We start from the raw sequence: 24,009 nt of genomic DNA on the forward strand, positions 1-24,009 counted from the left end.
AGTTTGGCCAACCAGGAGCACCGAAGGCCCCTGAGCCGTGGGAAAGCCCTGGGGCAGGGCGTGTTTCCCTCCTGTCTTCCAGTCTGGACAGCACCTGAGCGCTTCAGGCCCAAGGGGGACCTTGTCCAGGTTTTCACTGCACAAATGGAGAGGCTGGGGTGCCTGCATCGCAGGGAGCTGTCCTGAGGCGCAGTGTTCCGGTCCCCCGTGGCGTGGCGGTAAAACACAGGCGTCCCGCAGCTGCCATCCAATGCCGGCAGATGGGAAGCCTGCGGCCCCACTGTGCAGTGTCCCTCTCCATCTCCAGTGTCACAGCACAGGCCACGCAGGGACCCACAAGGGCCGGACCCACAAGGGCCTGACGCACAGGGGCTGGCCTCGTGGCTGTGGTGCAGCTTAGTTGATCTTGGTTGGATTTTAGGTCAAGAACTATAAAACTTGTTACACCAAAATCGATTCCCAATCCAAGGGCTTTGAAAATGAACTGCCGCCTCAGGGCCACTATAAAACCCGATTCTGTTTAGTTCCCTGCAAGTGAATTTGGTGTGAAGTGTGATTAAAAAGGAAGAATGAAGCCCTAGGCACGATTTATTGATGACTAATAGGCGACCAGTTTCATCTGTCTCTTTTTAACAAATGTCATTCACTTTTATTAACATCCAACGTGAAATAGACGAATAGTGGCCAGCCCTGGGGATATAGATCAAAATTCAGCTTTAAGGCTAAGTAGCACCAAAACTGGGCGTTTACAAAAGATGGCAGGAAACATCCAGCCACACGTCATGTCTCAGAGGTTGGTTTCTTTTAGAAATCGAGCACAAACTGCAACCCTGTAGGTAGGAAATATTTAATGAAGATTTATACAATTCTACATGCAACAGATGAGTTTATTCAGTTCCGTAGAAAATAGAACATGCATTTTAAGCAGTGATGCCGAAGTTGAAAGGTGGTGTTAAAACAGGACTGATCCCAGGAGGTGTTGCCCACCCAGGCCCCATGGGAAACCCCCTTGGTGGGTCACTTAGGATGCACATCTGCCTGACCCCAGTCCCCTGTGAATGGGGGGCCCTCAAGGCCACCTCCCCTGTGCCCAGCAGCAGCACAGAGCCAAGCTTGATGTGGTGGATGCCAGGAGAGCCAAGCTCCGTGCAGAGGTTTCTGCAGGTGCCCAGGTCACATCAGGGCAAGATGAGGTCAGTGGCCACTGAGCTAGCTGAGAGCTTCTCAGCTTCCCAGGACACCCTAGATCGGTGAATTAGCAAAGGGGGAGATATTGCCATCTGCACGATATTCAGACAAGGAAATTTCAGTAATGGCTAAGAGTGTTCCATACAAGGTCAGCGGGGCTCCATTCCTCTAGCAGGTTCAGGGTTCGGGATGCTCTTTGGGGTTCCCAACAAGCCCACTGGGAGCAGAGCCATGGGGAGGCCCACGGTGGGGACCGGAGGACCCTCTCCTTCCCCACGCATCCCAGCAGCTGTCCAGAGTCTCTCCTCCTGGAGTTTAGCAAGCAGAGGCCTGGGTTCAACAGAGCAGAGGCAGAACTGGGCACAGGGTACACGCTCCATGAAGGCTCCTTGGCACCCATTTTCCCGTTAGTACCATCTGAGCCCAGATGTCAGTGCCCGAAGGAGAATGGTTTAAAGAGGAAGAGCAAGGCCAACTGAATGCCTGAGGGTGAGGGGAAAGCAAGGCAGGGCAGAGCCTGGGGCGCTGGTCCTGCAGCCCCCCTGGTGGGCATGCAGGTGGGCACAGTCAGGAGCAGGGGAAAGTGTGGAACTTGAAACCAGAGGGCAGTGCAGGGCCCCCTCCCCCGTTCTAATCTGACCCCTGCTGAGCAGCCCCAGGACTTGGGGTCAATCACCTATGGCTCCTCAGCTTACCTCTAATCTGCAGCTGGACCATAACATTTAATACTCAGATTCAGAGATTCCCACTCTGAGGTCAGGTGGTTGCAATCAGGAAGTGCTGGCAACAGGCCAACATGAACAAGGACCAGAGGGACAGCAAGGTCCTGGAGTGGGGTGAGAGCGTGAGCAAGGCGCGTGGTGGCCATGGCTGCCTGTTCTGCCTTCCTTCTGAAATGTGCTCAGGGGGACGCGCGGTGGGGCCTGACGGGCATAATTGGTACATGGCTTCTGTGGGCTCTGCACAGAGTTCAAGGAGCTCAGCCATGAGGCCTCGCAGGGCTGCCCTCCAGCATGTCCTCCTAGACACCCAAGAAGCCTAGCCTGTTACAGCAGGCACCCCCTTTCTGCCACTAGTGAACGTCTGGAGGCAGCTGTCCAGGCCCAGGTCACATGCTCGAAGGTGCCACTAGTGTGTGCCACTCCATCCAAATTGGAGATCACAGGCACACAGGCCTGTCAGCTGTGCAAAGACAGAAGCCATCCTCATCCTTGGTGATCACCAAGCTCCCGACTCAAGGCCCCACACTGGAGGCCCCTGGAGACAGACAGACAGGATGGGCATTCAGCTGGCTGAGTTCTTGCTCACGATTAATTCCACCATTCTACCTGTGAAGAAAGAGGGCAATAGACAGAGGTTTATCAGATGGCGATGAACCCATGTGCTTTACCACTATCCATTTCATTTGAGGCTGTCCAATTCCGATCAAGAGGGACATCCAGGTTTTCGCTTTGCTGCAGACCATTGAAGGCCAAGCATTTTATGCCTCTTCACACTTAAAAAAGGCACACCAGCTGGTTAAAGAAAATTTGCAAAGCACAAAAAGTTGAAAAGGGAAAATCAAACGCAGCCATCATCCCTCCAATCAGAGACAGGGGTGGGAGCGCCTTGATAAATTGCCTGCAGGCTTTTCCCACAGCAGACTCCAGCGGTGACCTGCACAGAGTTTGCATGTTGCTTTCTCACTCGGCTTCGTGCTGGAACTTTCCGAGCACTTACAGGCTCTCCGTCACTCTGCTGTAATTGTACTGTGATTTATTTAACAATTCTGCTTTAATTGGACCCTTGAAAATCAAGGCTTGTCATTTCTTTTAAAGAAAAACTGGAGCATTATGACTTACCCTAAAGCCATTTGCACACAATCCAGGAAAAGGTGTCATGTACTTGGAGCTCTCCTGACTCCTGCCACATCTGAGGGCCTCACCTGGGGGTCTGGTCAGCCCTGTGGAAATGGAGAGGCAATGCCAGGTGTGAGAAGTTTGTCAAGTAGAAAATTAAGATGATATGTCCCAGAATTCAAGAGTGTTTGAAACCCAACATTGCCTGAAAAATCCCTGGCCAGAAAGCATGTTGTATAAACAAGTGAGACAGCGTGGCAGCAGCCAGGTTCTGCCCCTGGTGTGAGGTCAGCTCCCACCAAGGCCTGCACAGTGGCTGCCCTTGGCTTCCCTGCACCCCAAGGACACGGCCACAACCTGGGTTATGAACCTGGGTTCATAAGTGGCCTCACTCATTCAGAGCTGGTGATTCCCAGGCCTGGCTGCACCCTTGGGTCACCTGTGAACACATTAACTGGACTGACTGGGGCCCCCCCAGAGCCGATGAGCCACAGGCTCTTGGGGAACAGGCAGGAACACCTGAATCTTCCAAAACTTCCCCAGGGGTGGCGAGGCAAGATGGAGCGCAGAAATACAGGTCACACTTGAATTTCAGGAGCCATTGACACTACATGGGACGTCCTCACCCTAGACATTTTTCATGGCTCTTCTGAAATGTGATTTGATGGGTGCCGGGCTTGTCCTCCAGAGCAGCACCAGACCTTCTACCAAGACGAGCACTAGAGCCGCTCCTCAGACCAGGAGCCAGCCCCGTCTCCACACCCTTCACTGCAGGCTCTGAGGCTGGCACGGAGGGGCAGGAGCAGCTGTGACTTTGTTTGGAAGGCCACATTTCCAAGTTTTGTAAAATGCCCCTTATTCTGTCTTTAAGGAAGTATTTTCCAGGTGGACCTGTCTTAAAGGAATCTGTGGTCTAAAACCTTATTAAGTACTACAGATAGTGCAAAGTATAGAGTCCCACGTGCATTTGGAATTTAGACGTAAAACATAGTGTATAAGATATAATCAGTGTGACATTTTGAGTGAATAATGTTCGAGTTCACCTGCAGACAGATACATTCACTTTGAAGTTGTCACGTATTTAAATAATGGAATGCCTTTTTACTCCAGCACTTTTAAATCTTTTTCTTTTTAGTCAAGATTTTGAAATCAAGGGTCTATTGCCCCTAGTCAGGCTGGATTCCTTGGGGAGATGTGTCAGGTTCGCATGCAGGGTGGGGGCTGACCCTGCTCCACCCTGCCTTGCAGACTGGGAAGCAGGCGCCACTTCAGTGCCAGGGGTTGCTGGAGCCATTTGCGGTCACCCTTGGCAGAGTGGGGACTTGGCTTCATTAGGGACCTTGAGCTTCCGCTTAGCTGACCTGTGTGACATTGAACTATTGTGGACGTCCTGTAGACTTCAGGGGCAGCAGCTGCTGAGATTCACTCTTCCATCCAAACTAGGACCAGGAGCGTCTCTGCGTTTCCCTAGAAAAGCCGGCAGCTGCCCCTGAGCAGGCTGGGCGCAGCTGGGCGGAACAGGAGAGGAGCCAGCCCAGAGCTCATCAGTGTCATTGTCCTGGCAGTGCAGAATGAATCCTCAATCTAAGCAGGCTTCAGTCCTCTCATTAGAGCAGCAGCCGGATGCACCCTTGAGTGTGTGCAGAGAACCCAGCACATGGTGGATGATGAGCCCCTAAGGGCCGTGTGCTGAGCCCTGTGCTGCTGGCTGTGCTGGGCACCCTGGAGCATAGCTCATGGGCCTGTCCTGGGTGACCCCCACCCCAAGGGATGTAGGAAGGACCTCACGGAGTGCAGCTCAGGGCCACAGACGGAGCTACCCACCTGCGCTTCCCCACCCTTGAGCCCAGGTGCAGCACACGGCAGACAGACAAGGAGAAGAAACCGCACGAGGTGACCAAGGTCATGGGCAGGCGTCAGAGTGATGCAGGAAGGACTCCTCGGTGAGCTCAAGCACACTCGGCTCACAGGTGGGACGAGGCCGTGACCCGACCTGCCACCCAGCTCCAGCCGAGAGGCCGAAGGTGGAGCTCCCCAGGACAGGCTAGAGCACAGCCCTGCCCAGCAGGGATGTGCCAGGATCCACAGGGTTTGTGTGCTCCCCGGGGCCGTGCAGCAGGCTGGAGATCCGAGCAGGCAGCGTGAGGAGCTGGGTGCCCTGGAGCCAGAGCTCAGCGGCACCCAAGCTGGAGCCAAGGCCACGCCAGAGGACCAGGTGACAACCTCTCCTCCCCACTGGCCTTGAGAGACCGAAGTAACTCATCCCATGATTTGTTGATCCGTGGGCAAGCAGTCCTGTGGGCCACGTTGGAGCCAGCTTTGCTAAGAGTGGCAAAGTGCTGGCCCTGCCTGGAAGCCCTGGGATCCAGGCCAGCAGGGAGCCCCCGCCTGAGGTGGGCAGGGGACTCCGGAGCTGCTGAAATGCAGCCGCGTGCCACATTCTGCTGGGGGAGAAAGTGTGCCAGTCATGGCCTGGTTGGTGGCAGGTCCTGAGGCTGCACCCCTGCCCTGGACAGGCCTCCTTGGCAGCCCCAGGCCACACGTCAGTGGGAGTCGCTCTGCACGTGGAGGACTGGGTGCTAACTCTGGGAAGAGGCCCTGTGACACAAAACTGCAAGAGGCCTCATTCCAGTCCACCCAGAAGTGGGCAGCAGGGTGCCAGGGCCGTACTTCAGGGAGCACAGTCATTAAATTCTGTGTATAAGAAAAATAGGTCGTGAGGTGGGTTCAGCCAGAAAGCACTGTGAGTGAGCGACCTCAGAGAGAACTGCCGTCTGGAGCCGGGGCGAAGGACCGCTTCTGCCCTGAAGACCGGAGCCCGTTAGGTGCTCTCAGACGGTCAGCAGACCAACTCCGGCCTGTTCTGTCTGCAGTTCTTTTCTGTTTTTGCCGAGGACGTGTGATGAAGATCTGAGCCTGGCGTCGTGTGTAGGCCCATTCATTTCGCAACATGGTTCGTCTCACAGGTCGACCTGGTTGCCAGCGCCTCCTGGCTGAGCCGTTCATCTGGACAGCAAGAGAGAGGAGCTGGGCTGAGGGCCACAGCCACTGCCTTCAGGGCGCTGAGGAGTGTGGCTCCCGGAGCCACAGGCCCAGCCTGCTGGCCAGGCGGCACTTGTCCTTGGTGACATCAGGGCAGCAAAGTGGCTCCCATGATAGGAGTCAGCCAGAAGAGAGGCGTCCCCCAGTGAGCCAGTGCCCGCCCATCTTCCGGCCTGGGAGGGGGCAGCTTGGGAGGCCCAGTGTCCTCAGTGAGGCCATTGACTTTGAGAGCCTCACGCATCCTTTGGTTTCGCCTGCTCGGCGGGTTCCTCAGGCACGTGGGGACACCCACAGCAGCAAAAACCCAGGGTGCAAGGAGCACCGGGCTCTTGGCTCGGCTGTGACTCGTTTGACCAGGGCATCTGTCTGGACTAGATTCTGGACCGGGGTAGGCAGATGGTGCAAACCCAAAATGCAAAGGCTTGTTGGACAGGAAGGACGGTAGCCCCAGTGGAACCAAGGCACACCCTGAGCTAAGCTCCACCAGCTGTAACGCAGCACCAAAGGCAGGCACCACCAGCGGCTCCCAGAGTTGGCGGGATTTTCCTGAGTGGAGCTGCTCCTAGGCCTCACGCTTCCCCGATCCGGCCAACAGCAAGATAGACCACAAAGCCAATCTCTCTTTCCAGCAGATCCAGGGGTGACTCACACCCACCTATCATCAGCCTTAGCATGCTCCGTGTGCATAGCTCCCATAGCTCCGTGTGCGCATGGCTCCATGTCCTTGCTGTGCCTCCACCTGCTCAGCTCCCGTATTGCACGTGGGCAGCCCTTGTAACTGCAGCAGTGTGACGTTCTCGCAGTCCAATCCCTGTCTGTCAAAGCCCCACTTGTTTGTGTAAGTGTGTCAAGGGCAAAAGAGACCTGAGGCCAAGGGCTTGTTTCTGGGTCACCCCTGAATTCTCTCCTGACCCTCTGCCTGCACTTGTATCCGAGGTGACCCTCTGCCTGCACATATCCGAGGTGACACTGTGACAGTGTTCCCCATGGAGCTACTTATGCAGCAGCGCCCATTGCATTTCCAAGCAAAGGAAGACATGCCCGTCCTGGTTTCAGATGCTTGGTTTGGCCCTGGACTGAGAGCTTCGTGGTAGCCAGCTCATCAGCAGGAAAGCGCAGCCTGAGCAAGATGTGCCAAGCAAATGTGGGCATGGCTAACAGGAGCAGGCTGTCGTGCATTCTTGACCCAATTCGGACAGTCACTTGTAACACACATGGCTCTTTAATAGTCAGCCACCAGGAGGTCGGGACCCACCACATCCCCAAGGGAACCCTGGGGACTTGCTCAGTGCTTCTGCGGCCAGATCCGCCACGTTCCCTCCTTGCTGGCAGCAGCAAAAGCTGGCATGCTGGATCAGGTGGTGACAGCAGGGTACGTGGGCCCAGCCACAAGCTGCTGTGGTCCTGTGCGTGCCAGTGTGGGCCGACACTCTGACCCCAGGGCCCTGGGTGCAGAGGTGCCTCAGAGCCCACCCGTGAGACCAAGGCCCACAGAGCTGTGTGAACCAGAGTCCAAACACGCAGGAGCATGGACGGGAGTGTGCGAAAGGGCGTGCACGTGTGTGCGTGCAGAGGCTCTCGATTTAACACAGCCACGTGCAGGGACACACGTGCGATGTGTTGCTGGAAGGTCCCTGCCTGGAGCCGGCTCAGAGGAGTACTGTGTGCCTGACCCTTGCCACGGGCAGAGAGCCCAGGCGTCACACTGTCCAGATGGCCCTGGGAGCTTGGCACCTGGTTTACCAGGCAGAGCCCAGATAAGGGCCACAGATGACCCTGAGCCCAGCTCCCCCAGGGCCAGCTCCTCTCCTGCCTCTGTAGCCCCTGCTGTGCAGGGGCCAGCGCACAGTGTCCAGGCTCTCTTGGGCACAGGAAGATGCCCTGCTGAGATGGCACTGTGAACTATGAAAACCAGCCAGCCCAGGGGCGGCCCAGTGGAAGAGGTGGAGGTGCGCTTTGGGCAAAATCCACCTGGGCTGCCCCACAGGGCCAGTGCAGCAGTGACCGCAGCTCTGCGCATCGAGGACCAGGAGGCAGAACAGAGCCTCCGGGACAGCAGGGGTCTTCTCCCGGGCTATACAGGCTCCACTGGATCCACCTGGCTGGAGGGAGTCTGGTGGGGGGAGAGGGCCAAGTCACAGCAGCCAGTCCCAAGGCTGGCGAAGCTGAGGAGCCCAGAGTTCAGCCACAGGGAAGCCAAGGCCCGTTTCACAGGCTGCCCGAGCGCCTGCCGGGTGGGGGATGGGCATGCCCTTGATCACTGGGTTTTACAGAAAGTGGGCTTGGTCCTGAGGTTATGGCATGACACGCCTGGCTCTGAACGGTGACATCTGAGGACTATGAGTGTCTCAGGCGGGTGACCCCTGTTGGTGGTGAAGAGCTTGCACAGGTGTGTAGATGGCACAGCCTACACCAGAGTCATAGTAAAGCACGACTTTGTTTCTGTCTTTGCAGAGGAAGAAGGAGGAGACCTGGCCCAGCCGGGCCTCAGCTTCCCAGGGCCAGCAGAGGAAGACCTAGGTAAAGTACCAACGCCGGCGCCGGTCACAGAGGGACAGGAGGCGCCGGTCACAGAGGGACAGGACAGTGCCTGCACGCCGTGGGGACTTCCCCCCGAATGTGTTATGCATGTGTGCCTTAAAGACTGTCCTAGCAGGAACTAAGTTAATGGTGCCAAGTTTTGTTGTTGTTGTTGTTTTTCCCCCAAAATAGTAGTTCGAGCACCTTTCAGGAGCTCTTGGGGAGAGAAGGGCATTCCAGACCCTGGTGTGCGGGAGGCTGCCTGGGAGGAGAAGCGCGGTCCTGCGTGCGGGGAGCAGCTCCTCTCCCCTCCTGCGATGGGCACGTGCTGTCAGTCACAGGAGGAAGCCGAGGGCCCTGCGCATGGCACTGTTCCGGGCAGCTGTTACTGCGGGAGCAGTGGTCCCCGCCTCCATCCCACACACACTGGTCTGCAGGCTGCCTCCCGCGAAGCCTCCTGATGCCTTCCCCAGGCTGGTCACGCGATTTCCTTCTGCTGCCCCAGACACACGGGGCTGATGCCATTGGGCTTCAGTCACTTGACATGGCATAAGTGAGAAGGGGCGAAGCTTCTGCCAGAGGTGTGGAGTGTGGTAAACCCAGCACCCAACAGCTGAGAAAGGGCCTGTGGGTCTTCCGTGTCCCTTCCTGGCCCCTGATGGCCGCAGGCTGTTGCTGCCCCAGGGCCAGGTCAGGGTGCCAAGTTCAACTCTGAATCTGAGCTTTTCCTGGTTTATTTCAAACCTTCAGTCACCAGATCTGTTGCCCGTTTGTGGGGTGCAGAGTTGTAGTGGGAACCAAAGGAGCTCTTTCTATAAACTCAGGATTCCTTTTAAAGAAAACTATAGCCCCAAATGTTTGCTTTTCAATTAAAATATGAGAACAGGTGGAGTTCGGAGACAGCAGCAGCAGCTTCCCCACAGCGAGCCAGGTACGCAAGATCCAAGCTGGCACCTCAAGCAGGCCTTTCTCCCTGGGAATACGAAAGTGTCCAAGCTGAGAGGCAGTCACTGAGCAGGACCACGCTGTCCACTGCTCATCCCTGCAGGACATTGGAACTGCGCCACCTGCCAGCTGCTGTGAATGGTGCTGCTGTGGATGTGTGCTCTCTTCTCTTGGGAAAGCCAGAACTACTTTGGCCTCCTGATAGGGAGGAGTGACAGCCATTTTATTTGAGTGGTCATGCACCTACTTATGGCCCTCAGTATAACTCTCCACCATGACCATGGCTCCAGGCAGGTCTCAAGCTCCCAAGGGGGAATGGGGACAATTTGACTTTTGCTAACTGAGGCTGTGGTGCACTCACGTCATTTGTTCTGTGGCCGAAAGAGTTATGTGCAGTTGTGGCTGTGACTGCTCATCTCTGTGCCTGTTTAGATAAGGAGGCTGCAGAGCAGGCCTGGAGCATGCAGAGCAGGGGGCTGACAGGAAGAACAGGGAGTGAGCATGCAGAGCAGGAGGTGAGCATGCAGAGCAGGAGAGGAGAGTGCAAAGCAGGGGGTGAGCATACAGAGCAGGAAGTGAGCACGCAGAGCAGGAGGGAACATGCAGAGCAGGAGGAACATGCTTAGCAGTGGTGAATATGCAGAGGAGGAGGGGACATGCAGAGCAGAGGGGAACATGCAGAGCAGGAGGGGACATGCGGAGCAGGAGGGACATACTTAGCCAGGGTGAATATGTAGAGGAGGAGTAGACATGCAGAGCAGGGGGTGGGCATGCAGAGCAGGAAGTGAGCATGCAGAACAGGAGGTGAGCATGCAGAGCAGCAGGTGAGCATGCAGAACAGGAGGTGAGCATGCAGAGCAGCAGGTGAGCATGCAGAACAGGAGGTGAGCATGCAGAGCAGGGGGTGGGCATGCAGAGTAGAAGGGACATGCTTAGCAGTGGTGAATATACAGAGGGGGAGGGGACGTGCACAGCAGGGGGTGAGCATGCAGAGCAGGAGGTGAGCATGCAGAGCAGCAGGTGAGCATGCAGAACAGGAGGTGAGCATGCAGAGCAGGAGGGGGCCTGCAGAGCAGGGGGTGAGCATGCAGAGCAGGGGGTGAGCATGCAGAGCAGAAGGAACAGAGTAGCCAGCAGGATGCACTTGGGAGTTGAGTTCTCCAGGCAGCATGAGCTTGAGTCTTGTGCTCAGGTCCTGGGAGGGGTGTGTCCCCAGGTAGGTGCCTGGGGCAGTACCCTCTCTGCTTGTCATGCTGGGCTCTGTGTGTTTCCTCCTGGGAAGGTGCAGTGGCAGGGGTGTGGAATCCCCTAGCCTTGAGCACAGGATGCAAATGAGGTGGTAGACCCCCAGGAAAGGTGGTTTGCTGAACTCTTTCTGGAGCTCTGGGGCCTGGGCGACACCTTCAGTGTGTCCCTGGTCACATGAAGCGGCATTGAGGGATGAGGTCAGGTTGAAGGAGTCGGAATGTCACACTGCTTCATCGTGCGGGCTGGGTTGTAGGGGCCAAATAGCTTGTTACTGCGGCCAGGAGGTGACCTAAAATGTGCTTTATAAGCGTTTTAAGCTTGTCGTTCAGTGGCATTAGGAACGTTCACATTGCTGTGCAATAGTCACTGCCTTGGACCTCCAGAGCCTCTTCATGGACTGAAACGCCCAGCCCTGGCACCCCATCCCACGCTCTGCACTGTGGATTTGGGGGCTCGAGGAGCCCCACATGAGTGGAGTCACAGCTGGTCTTGGTGGCTGGCTTGGATCGCTCAGCAGTGTCCGCGAGAATACTTCTGTGGCAGTGCATGTCAGAAGCCCCTCCCTTGTAGGGCCGAAGGACACTCCCTGGTGGACAGATGGGCCAGTCTGCTCATCCCCTGGCTCATCACGGTGCTCGGGCGGCTCCCACTCGTTGGCCTCCATGTGGAGAGCTGCTTGGACCTGGGGCGCCCTCTCCACCCTCTCCGCTTCCACTCTTTGGGTGTGTATTCAGAGTGGAATTCTGCACTGATGCCTCGCCTGTGCTCGCCTGTGGGCAGACCACCCATGCTGTTGAGCATGTCTGATTCAGCTTTGTCAGTGCCGTGACTGGAACATCTGACCAGAGCACGTGTGGGGAGCAGTCTGGCTGGAGGTGTGCAGTTTCAGGGCTCTCATGTATAGACGGCCAGGTCCTTTCCTTGGGGCTCAAGGTGAGGCTGAACATTATGGCAGAAGAGAGCGTCGGAGAGAAGCAGCTCACATCACGGTGATCAGGAAATGTAGATTCTCCACTCCACTCTCCAGAAACAAACATATACCCCATATCCACACCCCCAGTGAGCCACTTCTTCCAGCCATGCCCCACCTGCCTCTAGTTACCACGCAGTTAACCCATCAGGGATTAATGCACTGATTAGGTCAAGGTTATAACCCAATCATTTCTTCTCCAAACCTTCTTGCACTGCCTCACACGTGAGCTTTTGGGGGACACCTCACATCCAAACCATAACAGAAAGTATTTAGCAAGCTGTCCTCAGACTCTGGCCACAGGCTGTGGTTGGTGGTTCTAAGAATGAGAAGGAGTAGCCAGATTCTAGAAGTTCTGGAAGGAGACCTGAGGGTTTGGTGCCCATGGCATCAGCAGCCTCCAGCCACCCTGGCTTTCTTGTGTGAAGTGGGAATGAAGGCAGGGACCTGGGGTGGGAAGGGAGAAGGCGAGGTGCACATTCTGGGGACAGGAGGGGTCATGAACCCAGCAGGGACAGGCATGAGCAGCCCCGGAGCTCAGGCAGAAGCACCCTTAGCGGGCTCACTGCACGTAAGACCCAGCTGGCCCGCTTCAGCAGACCTGGCGTGGGGCCCTGAGCAGCACCAAGACCCCTGCCCACACCTGTGTGCCTGTCCGGTGGCTCTGGAGCATCAGATCCCTGCGCCTTCCCCCTCCGACTCCTCTTCATCTTTTAGTGGGGAAATGCTTTTTATCCACTCATCTGTTTTCTATTACAGTTGATAAGTAAAAGTTTCGCATATGCCATGCACAGGGTGAAGCTTTGATATCTGTCCACGCCGGACCCTCACCTCACAAGCATGCTTTACTCTGTGAGGAGAGAACCAAAGGCCACCCCCAGCAGTTTCCTGGTGTAAATGCCTTGTTATCACTTGCAGTCACCACGTTGTAGAGGAAATGGCGTCCACTTTCCCCTTCTGAGACTGTGAGGCCTTGGCCCACGTCTGCCCATGCCACCCTAGCCCCAGCACCCTTCTGTTCTCCACTTCTGAGATCAGCGTTTTTAGGTCACATGTGAGTGAACTCTTGGGAGGCACCTTTCTGTGCCTGGATTGTTTCACTTGCATGACGCCCTCCAGGTTCACCCCTGTTGTCACCAATGTCAGAATTTCATTTTTCATGGCTGCAGAACACTCCGTCATGTATGTGCTGGGGTCTCCCTGCACACTCCTCTGGACACTGCTCCCTGTCTTGCTGCAATGAACAGTGCTGTGTGAGCCTGGTACACCCCCTTCACACCCGGTCTCCTTTCCTTTGGGTACAAATGCAGCAGTGAGACACCTGTACATCCCTCTGTGGTTCTGATGTGCACCAGGGATAGGATACTGATATGCAAAGTGCAACAGGAAAATCAATTTAAAAAGAAAGAATGAAAGGAGGGAAGGAGGGAAGGAGAGGAGGAGGGCAAGAAGTCAAATCCTTTTCCTGATGGTGTTAAAACGAATCAAGAGTAAATGTCATAATTTTATTTTTCTAAATGGGGTTTTCCACGTTATGCATCTCTAAATTGGGAGGGTCGACCCACATGACTCTAAGGGCTCCCCAGGACTCATGTTCATGAATCTATAATTCTACTGGGACAATGACGATTTAAAATGCTTCACAGTGGCCTTAATGCTGAGATAGTGAATGGTCATTTCCAGAACCCTGTGGGACATTCCACACATCGTCCGGGTCAAGGCCACAAAGCAGTGAAGCGACTTCGTCTCAGGTCCCATTGCAAGCACCCGGCCCCTCTCTCAACTGGCCTCCGTCTCCAAGGCTCCAGGGCAAGGTAACTGGCAGCCACTGAAAACCTGGGTTCTCTCCAGGGGCAGATGGTCAGCACGAAAGGCGGGGTCACACCCCGGCTCACACTGGTATCTGCTCCATTTTAAGAGCACGTGCATTCTCAGAAGCCCATGAAGTATAGAGCACGAACGTGATTGTATGATTAGGAAAGTGGCCCTGGAATTTAGGGAAGTACAGAAGCTTTTTATAAAATTCATCTAAAATCAGTGATAAGAGGAATGAATGCCGCACTTTCAAAAAGATCATCAAGGGGTGGAGAACCCCACTCTACCCGGAAAAACCACTTCTGGGGAGACCTTCAGACGTGTTGAGACTCCCCCCTCTACCCGGAAAAACCACTTCTGGGAAGACCTTCAGACGTGTTGAGACTCCCCACTCTACCCGGAAAAACCGGGGAAGACCTTCAGACGTGCTGAGACTCCCCCCTCTACCGGAAAAACCACTTCTGGGAAGACCTTCAGACGCGCTGAGACTCCCCACTCTATCGGAAAAACCACTTCTGGGAAGACCTTCAGACGTGTTGAGACTCCCCACTCTACCCGGAAAAACCGGGGAAGACCTTCAAACGCGCTGAGACTCCCCCCTCTACCCGGAAAAACCACTTCTGGGGAGACCTTCAGACGCGCTGAGACTGCACTGCTCTGCCCGTGATTTCCGTTAGGTTGGCTCACTGTAGAAGATCCTGGGGCTGGATCCTGGGGATCCGGGGATTCAACCAACCTCAGAAGGAAAATGTGTGGATCCAGTCCTGAGTGTCTTGTCATGCCCTGAACAGCAGCAGAGCAACTACCTGCCCGGCCTGCAGTGCCAGGCCTCTGGGCCATGTGTGCAGGCGGGCTGGTGCCGTCGTGTGCAAGCACCACGTGCTCTCCCAGGCTTGGAGCATACAGGTCTCGTTTTCCCAGAGTCCTAGAACCCACCCCAGAGTGTTACATCTGGTTCTAAAGGGCCGGTGGCTTAGTTACATTTATGAAAACTCTTATATTGACCCAAATTTTGCATTGATAAGTTATTTGCAAAGTAAAATGGGGAAAATGTCAGATCAAATATCAAAGCATATTACACCATATTACGTGTCAGGCCCCACACCAAGGAATTGGACATGCTCTGTGATTCTGAAACTGGAGGGTGTTGGCATAGCATCTGCAACCCTGGGCGCCTCCTCCAGGGGGCGCACACACAGCAGCTTCTCTGGTGGGGCGCCCTGTGCATCCTCCAGGCCTTCAAGTGGCAGGATGCCCAGGGCAGTTGGGGTTCTTATTTAGCAAGAGCTCCCCTGTAGGCATGCACTTGTCTTCTTTGAGAAACAGCCCTGGCCATATGTACACCTACACTAACTTAGTGACTTGTGGGCACACCTACTTACCTCCAGACAAATTTGCAGAAATGTCTAGGCAGCAGAACAGTGCCATCTGACCTCCTTCCAGAGAAGGCAGGACTCCCCACACCTCCAGTGGGCGCTCTACATTTCCGCCACCTCCACACCTCCCTCCCTCAACACGCTTCTCCACCTGGTTCCCTCCCTGCTCTGCCAGCAGGGCCCTGGCTCCTGGTGCGACGTGAAACAGGTCGTGATTCCATGCTGTGGAAAGGACAAGCCGCCTGGGTGCAGGGACGGCTCCGTGCCTGTGGAACAAGGGCACTTGACAATTCCATTTCAAAATTTTATTTCTATGCAACTCCGAGAGCACGGTGCCAGAAACACACTGAACCTGTTGTAAGTAAACGCTGTTGGTTCTGCTAAACGAATGTGTGAGCACCTGCTGTGCAGCAGCTGTTGTGCTCCATTCTTGAAAGTCACAGAGGCCCCTCCACATCATGGAGATAGGTTCCAGGGCCCCTGCAATGCCCAGATCCTTAGAAGCTCAAGTCCCTCATATAAAAGGGAATGGTATCTGCATGTAGCCTACGCCTGTCCTGAAGCTACGCCTGTCCTGAAGCTACACCTGTCCTGAAGCTCTGCCTGTCCTGAAGCTCTGCCTGTCCTGAAGCTACGCCCGTCCTGAAGCTCTGCCTGTCCTGAAGCTACGCCTGTCCTGAAGCTACGCCTGTCCTGAAGCATCTCTAGACAACTTATGATACCCAATACAATGCCAGTGCTGTAAAAATATTCCTACGCAAACAAGATCACCTTTGAAGTTATGCATATTTAATATTTGAGAAAATTGGGGTATTAGGGTTTTTCATGTAACTTCTGGAATGTATTCTGTAAATTTGCTCCTGCATATTTCTTTTAAACTTCCACAACTTACAAGCCTAGTTGTGCCAAATGACTCATGCATGGTACCTTCCTGGACTGATTCCCTTCTTGGAGGTGATTCGGGTCCCAGGTATGGAGGGCTCCCCACGCTGTGCAGCTCCTGGGCTTAGCAGGCCCAACGTGGTAGGGGTGAGAGGGAAAACAGACGTGCAGCTGATAGTCCACAGGGAAATGAGAAGTTAGAGGTGCTGACCACAGTTTCTGAAATCATAGCCAGAGACCAGACTGGGACAGGCCGAGGTTACAGGGGTGGTGCTTATGTGACTTCAGCATTTGAACTCCGACAGTGAAGAATGAACTTGTGAAAACACAGGCCTATTTAAGGGGCCCAACACCAGGCCACTCAGTAACCCCTCTGAAGAAGAGGGTGGATTAACTGCCACAGGAGGTGCTCCTGCTGGGGTGGCACATGGCCAGGGCTGGAACAGGACACTGGAGATCTCATCTTGCCCAAGATTGATGGATGGGCAGATGTGTGCCTCCCTTGATCTCCATGAGCACCAGCCAGACTTCACTCACCACTGGGGCTCTGCAAACAACAGAGAACCACAGACTTCTGTGTGACTCCAGACTCCAGGGGAAGCCCTTCAGCGACTTGGAAGTGGAGGTCCTGCAGAGGAGCAGAGAGCTCCGGTGGGACAGGAAACTAAATGCATCTATGGTAATCCAGAGACATTCCAGGAGCTGACTCTCAGTTGAGGTCAGGCCTGGAGGGCAGCACAGGACAGGAGGAGGTGCTTCCAGGGGAAGTTTAGTCATGACCGTGTGCAGCAGATTTCATATTGCAGGGCGTGATCAAAGACATTTGCCGGCCACAGGCAGAGCAAGGCATCGGGAAGTCACAGACAGCCTGGACAGGGGAATGACCCTGAGCCAGACAGGGTCCTCTGCTCCCTGCTCCTTCCAGTCTTCTTCAGGAAGCAGAAGTCTGTGGGGAGGAAGAACACTTCCCATCTTAGGGTGAAGGTGACGAATCTGCGTCCCCAGACCTTAGGACAAGACGTGTCTCACAGGAGCCTGATGAGTACTTGCTGAGGCCCTATTGTTGCTACTGTGCCCTGGCCAAGCCACCTGGCCTGTCCAGCGCAAGTGTACTGCATCTCAGAGGTGCAGGAGGGTGCAGAGCACAGCCTAGGGAGGATGGCTCCAGGTCCCCACAGACATCTTCACTTGCTGCCACTCTAGAACGTGGTCTATGGCGACTGACAGACCAACTCAAGATTAGTTCTAGACTCCAAAGACTTTCTGTGGCGAGATTTGCTTCATTAACTACGCATGTCATCAGCAGGCTCTGGTGCAAATAAGTGTTCAAAAGTGAATTTGAACTCATGTGCAGAGCTTTGTTATTTAGACGTAGACCAGACCACTTGGAAAGGTATGTGTGTTGTCCCTGGAGATGTCCTAGGATGACGTCCTGGGAGGTGCCCCTGAGGGCAGGTCCTCACTGAGGTACTGGGGGTCCCTCTAGTGGAGGGTCCTGGGTGAAGTAGCGGAAACTGGAAACTGCAGAGCAGGGCCCTGGTGCCTTCTGAGCACCTGAGGTCCTTGCATTTCTTCCACCGGCCTGTGGGGCAGAAGTCACCATTCGCAGGCCACGGGGCCAGGGCCTGACAGTGAGAGACAAGGGATCTGCCCAAGGTCACTGACATAGGAAGGTCACTCCAGGTCTGAAGTAAGCCAGCTCTGCAGGGTCTTTCATAGACACACTGCTCCCTCAAGGAGACCAAAGTCTTCCCCCTCTGGGTCCAGCACGTCTGACTAGAGGACTGTGCAGACGTCACGGTGACATCTGAGGTCAGCTAGGTACAGGGAGCTGCGTTTGGGACCCAGAATAACACACATGCTTTACTTGCTGGTCAGTATGGCTCCCCTTGTGAGGGTCCCCTTGTGAGACTTCTCTGCGAAACTGCAGGATGCTCATGTTCTCACCCAGCCCTGACTCCCCGGCATCCGTTAATACAGACACACACTTCACTGCAGCTAAGCCGAAATGGGGCTTCCCCCAGTGGCTGGCCCTCTGCCCTGGGAACGAGGGCCCGTGGTCCCTGACAGTCAGCATGACCCGAGGGAAGACAAACCCCAAAGTCTGTTTAGGAGTTGAGAAAAGAAACATACGTTCCAAGTTTTACCAAAGCGTGGCAAGAGTGCTCAGATCTTATGTACGCTTTAACTCTGCCAAATCCTAAATTTGATGTAAGACAAATACCAGCTATAATCAGCATGAGTTCAGTGTTTAAGTCTTTTAGAATTCCCCAGAGGTCAGTGCCCTCGGCCTGGCTCAGTGTGGGCCCAGAGAGAGGCAGAGGCCTCAGACCACCTGATCCACCCCGGGGAGGCCTGCTGGAGGAGACAGCCCCATCAGAACCCGTTGCTCTAACCGCTGAAAGCTGTGCTGCGAGCAAGCCATAGCAGTGACAAGTGGGGCTTCTCACGCAGTCTGAAGGAGGAGGTCGTCCTAGCAACAGGGAACTCTCACGCCTACCTTCACACTCACCCCTGATTGCTTATTTAGCAAAATTTCATAAGCAGTGAACGTCAAAGTTCTCGCAAACCGTGGCGAAGTGACAGAGGATGAGAGGTGGTGGGAATGCCAGGGCAGGGTGTGTGGTCAGCTCCCTGGATCCGGGGCTGCCTGCCCTGAAGCCCAGCAGGGAACACTGCAGCCAAGTCCTGCAGCAGCACCGTGAGACTTGCAGGACAGTTGGCAGCAGCCCAGGAGGCCCCACCCACACTGAGCCTTCAAATAAAAACAGGCAGCCAGCAAAGGGCCAGCCAGGCTGTTCTCCTGCCCAGGATGCCCAAAGCCCCACCATCAGCAGCTGCGTGGTCCCTGACTCATTGCTGTGTGCAGGAAGTAGAGGCCCGAGCTCTTGTAGATCCAGGGGTTAATCAGACAGACTGCACGACCCACCGTGGCCAGTGTGCTCTGAGAAGTCTCCCTCCACATTCTAACTTAGCCTCCCAGTGACCTGAATCTGGAGCATGCCTGGGACATGTGGGCTGCCCATCCTCCCACCTCTGGAGGACAGGCAGCCTCCCAGGAGCCCAGGCCCACAAGGAGGCCCCACAGGATCAGCATCAGGGCCCAGGAGGAGGTAGGGATCTGTGATGGGCACAGAGTGGTAAAGTCCCCAGGAGGAGGCACCTCAGGGACCTGTGATGGGCACTAGGTGGTGCAGGCCCAGGAGGAGGCACCTCAGGGACCCGTGATGGGCACAGGGTGCTGCAGGCCCAGGAGGAGGCACCTCAGCGACCCGTGATGGGCACAGGGTGGTGCAGGCCCAGGAGGAGGCACCTCAGGGACCTGTGACAGCCCTTTCAGGCCCTGTGCCACTTCCTGTCCTGGCTGCTCTTCCCCCGGGCTCTCTGGATGAGAGGAGGTGAGCATCCCTGGTATGTGGCTGGCTTGCCTCTGCTCTTGCTCTCTCCAGGCAGAGCAATGGGACCTGAGGCCCGTTTGCACAGCCTGTGGACGGACTCGGTTAGGACAGCCCCAGCCATTTGCACAGCCTGTGGATGGACCCCGTTAGGACAGCCCCGGCCGTTTGCACAGCCTGTGGATGGACCCCGTTAGGACAGCCCCGGCCGTTTGCACAGCCTGTGGATGGACCCCGTTAGGACAGCCCCGGCCGTTTGCACAGCCTGTGGATGGACCCCGTTAGGACAGCCCCAGCAGATTTGAAGGGATGCCTTCGCCTCCAGGGCTTGGACAGCTTCCTTCTTCACATTCCACCGCTGCAACTTTGAAAAGAAAACACGTGCTCAAGGCAGGAGTTTGGAGTCCAAACCCAGGGCCTGGCCAGTCCTCAGTGGGGTATTTAACATGGGGTTTCAGTTAGTGGCTTTTTATTTTCCTTGGATTTTTCAGAATGATTGAAATGAGCTGCTACTGGCTGGTGGATTGCAGGCTGCTTCCTCATGAATTTTGAGCGGGGCAGGTGGCTGTTGTTAGCGATCATAGTTATCCTGCAGTCCACTCCCGAGGAGGGCAGCATGGGCGGGTAGCCCCCAGCCCCCAGAAGGAGGGGACTTGCAGCAGGTGAGCAGGAGCGGGGCCCCTAAAGACCTCAGGGCTCCCCGGGGCTTCCGTTCCCACCGAGAAGCCAGCGTTGGAGGCATCCCTGGATTCCATGTCCATTTAGACAGTCACACATGCTCCCCAGACTCCAGGCCAATCCGCAGAGCCCCTGGAGCCTCAGCCCCTTCATCCCTAAGAGGCCTGTACCAGCCCACCGGGGGGTTTGGTGGTGATTTGATGATGTAATCCTTTTCTCTCCTTTACCAGTATGTTAAGCGGTCTCTCCAGCATCCGGAGATAGCCTGGCCTCGCCGCTTAACCTGCCTGTTCCTTAGGGAGGCTGCCTAACCTCGAAGGGGTCTGGGTGCAGGGAACAGGGCCAGAGGTGCATGACCCCAGCTGAGGCCTCACCTCCCTGTGACCCAGGCCAAGCCTCAGGGCCAGCACTGACCAGAGCTCCATTTGTATTTCCTGAAAGAGAGGAAGAATTTCAAAACACAAGGAGTCCTGGGCTGCAGTTCAAATCCTAGGCCCCCAGACAGCCCAAGAAGCAGCTGGGCGGCAAAGCCTACTCAGCGTATCCCTGTCCTACAAAGTCTGCACACGTTTCTTGGGTGTTTGGGGAGCAGTGACGTTGGGCGCTCTCAGCAGTAAGCACCTGCCTCACATTCCAGTCTGGCACTGCAGAGGGAAAGAGTCTCCTGCAAGGGACTCACCTCACTTCCCAGCTACCCCACCTCCTGCTGATAGAAAAGGCCCATCCCTGGTTTGCAGAATCCAGACTCCTGAGGCCCTGGTGCCCAGCAGCCATCAACCCTGTACCATCCTGGGCACCGCCCCCGACCCTGAGTCCAGGCACCTTCTTCCACCTGGAGACCCTGCTCCTCCTGGAAGCTCGCATGTGGGGTGCCAAGAGGGGGAGAAGGCAGGAGGGAGGACGCTTCCGCCTGCTCCATGAAGCTACCACTGCTCAGTGGCTCTCGAAACACTTTGCTAGACTCGCAGCGCCACATTGTTCCCAGAGCTCAGTTCTACCCCCAGCTGGCCCAGCAAACCCCAGGCCCCACCCACACCTGCAGCCAGGTGACTCGGAGCCTGGGGATGAGGATGGTGATGCTGACCTCTCTGACCCTGAGCCCACGGCCCTGAGCAGAGGCGGAGCCCTGGCGCCTGCCCTGCCCTGCGCTGTTTACACGTAGAGCTTTGCCGTTACCAGAGCTCTTACTTACGCGTGTGGCTTTGATAAACATGCAGTAGCTGTGCTCTCTCTGGGAGATCTCAGTGGCTCCTGTCCCTGCGGGTGATGAGGGCGAGGGAGAGCCACCAGAGTGTGGCATGTGGAGCGAGACGGGTGCAGGCTCCGGGGAGGCTCGTTTGTGTTTGACATGGTCCTGCTGCAGGAAGGTTCCTGGACCCGAGCTGGAGGCCGGGGCTCACACTTGCAGCCAGCGCCATGTAACCAGCATTTAAAATAACAGCAGTCTAGTGGGTTCAACATGAAGTCTGGCAAATATTTGCTCTTGGAGCAGACATGGAAAGCTTCCAATCACGGCAGTTCCAGCTTAAAACCTTAGGAGGGTCGTGAGAACCCGCCTTCAGTGTGCACAGTGCGTCCCCCGGGGCTGGGCAGGCGGAGGGCCGCTTCTCTGTGAGCGCCAGCCAGCAGCGTGGGGGGCCTCCAGGAGCCCAAAGGTCAAGTCCCAGTGCTCAGCTTTGGGTTCATCGGGTACAAAAACTCCACTGTTTGGTCTTTTTCATTTTAAAAACTTTTATTTTCTTTTTGTTCTTTTTAGATAAACATGACAGTAGAGTGTCTTTCAACGTATTACACATAGGTGGATGTTCTAATCAGGATCCCATTCTTGTAGCTGCTGTTCGTGATGTGGAGTTTCACTGGTTGTTATTCATACATGAACGTAGGAAAGACATGTCTGATTCGTTCACTCTCTTTCCTCTTCCCACCTTCCCTTTTTCTTCATTCCCTTGGTCTAATCCAGCGGATTTCTATTCTTCCCTCACCACCCCGCTTATTGTGACTCACTATCCACGTATCAGAGAGAACATTCACCCCTTGGTTATTTGGGACTGGCTAATTTCACTTAGCATGATATTCTCCAGTTCCATCCATTTACCCACCAATGCCATAATTTCATTCTTCTTTAAGTATGAGTAGTATTCCATTGTGTAGATATACCACATTTTCTTTATCCATTCATCCATTCTTTATCCACTTATCCTGTTGAAGGGTGCCTAGATTGGTGCCATAGTTTGGCTATTGTGAATTGAGCTGTTATAAACATTGATGTGGCTGTGTCACTGTAGTGTTCTGATCTTTAAGTTCTTTGGGTGTAAACCGAGGAGTGGGATAGCTGGGTCAAAAGTGGTTCCATTCCAAGTTTTCTGAGGAATCTCCATACTGCTTTCCCATATGGTTGTACCATTTTGCATTCCCACCAGCAATGTATGAGTGTGCCTTTTCCCCACATCCTCGCCAGCATTTATTGTTCCTTGTGTTCTTGATAGTTGCCATTCTGATTGGACAGAGATGAAATCTCAGTGTAGTTTTAACTTGCATTTCTCTAATTGCTAGAAATATAGAACATTTTTTCATATATTTTTTGACCATTCATAAATTTTCTTCTGTGAAGCACCTGTTCAGTTCCTTTGCCCATTTATTGAGTTATTTGGGTTTTTGTCTTGTTTTGTTTTGTTTTGGAGTTAGGTTGGAGTCCTTTATATATCCTGGAGATTAAGCTCTATCTGAGGTGCCGTTGACAAAGATTTTCTCCCATTCTGTAGGCTCCCTCTTCATGTTCTCGATTGTTTGCTTTGAAGAAGTTTTTTATCTTGATACCATCCTGTTTATTATTCTTGATTTTACTTCTCACACTTTAGGAGTCTTGTTGAGGAAGTCAGTTCCTAAGCTGACATGGCGATTTGGGCCTACTTTTTCTTCTAATAGTCACAGGGTCTCTGATCTAATGTCCAGGTCCTTGATCCACTTTGAGTTGAGTTTTGTGCAGATGAGAGACAGAGGTTCCGTTTCATTCTACTATGTATGGATTTCCAGTTTTCCCTGCACCACTTGTCAGAGAGGCATATTTTCTCTAAGGTATGTTTTGGTGCGTTGTCTAGTATGAGATGACTGTGTTCACGTGGGTTTGTCTCTGTATCTTCTGTGCTGTACCTTTGGTTTTCTTTTCTTTTTTGCACAATACCATGCTGTCTTTGTTACTGTAGCTCTGTAGTATGATTTAAATTCTGGTATTGTGATGCCTCCTGCTTCCCTTTTCTTGCTGAGAATTACTTTGGCTATTCTGGGCCTCTTGTTTTCCAAATGAATTTCATGACTACTTTTTCTATTTCTATGAAGAATGTCATCAAAATAAAAACTCCATTCTTAACACTGCTCACCTTGAATATTCATTCCAAATTCCAGGGCACATGCACAGGTGCCCTCTTCACCTGTTTCAAATGTCGAAACACCACGAAGTCCTCTGTTTAATTCCCACTTTCCCCCGGTGTTTGGGAGTTTAGGTTCTGTCCGCCTTTGTCGTGAACGGGGGCAGCTGGCAGAGCCTGACCTTCACGGAAGGCTCAGGCTGCTGCCCTTTGTCTGGGGCGGGTTCCCCAGGACAGATGTGCAGTGGGCACTTACTTTTTCTTGTTCTATTATTTTCTAGGATAAATTTTCAGGCAAAATTGTTTGGTAGATATATCTAGACTTCTGTAAGATATGACCCATTTTATTCCTGTACTTTTGTGGTTTAATAGGGTAAATTTTTTCACATATTTGCTAGTAATTTTTATTTTATGGGCAAGAAATTACTTCTGTTCTACTTGCCAGTTTTTTCAAAGGGAATGATTTTCTTATTTCCATGAATTCTTTAAGACATTAGTGTTCCGGGGAGCTTTCCCCTTCTGTATGTAATTCCTTTCGACTCTGAAGTTACACTTTCTGACCGATTCTTGGGCCTGGCTGTGCAGCTGAGTTGACTTGGTGTTTCTGTGTGTACTGGTTGCCAAGGACAGAGCCACAGGATTGAGCCTGCAGGGCCTGCTGGGCTAGGGGCAGGGCCCTGCTCCATGCCACACCCACCCTCCTTCTCCTTCTTTATGAAATCGTAGGTGTTTTTAACGACTTACCCA

The 24,009-nt window shown here is 54.2% G+C and overlaps 1 protein-coding gene across 1 annotated transcript in view; it reads left to right on the forward strand.

The window, feature by feature from the left end:
• Positions 1 to 24,009, forward strand: part of DLGAP2 (DLG associated protein 2) — a 663,652-nt gene that overhangs the window by 544,946 nt on the left and 94,697 nt on the right. Inside the window, exon 6 of the mRNA XM_079142912.1 lies at positions 8,523 to 8,588. Coding sequence (XP_078999038.1) covers positions 8,523 to 8,588 — 66 coding nt within the window. The remainder of the gene's footprint in view (positions 1 to 8,522; positions 8,589 to 24,009) is intronic.

Source organism: Sciurus vulgaris (assembly GCF_902686455.1).
Source record: "Sciurus vulgaris genome assembly, chromosome: 5".
Classification (NCBI taxonomy): domain Eukaryota; kingdom Metazoa; phylum Chordata; class Mammalia; order Rodentia; family Sciuridae; genus Sciurus; species Sciurus vulgaris.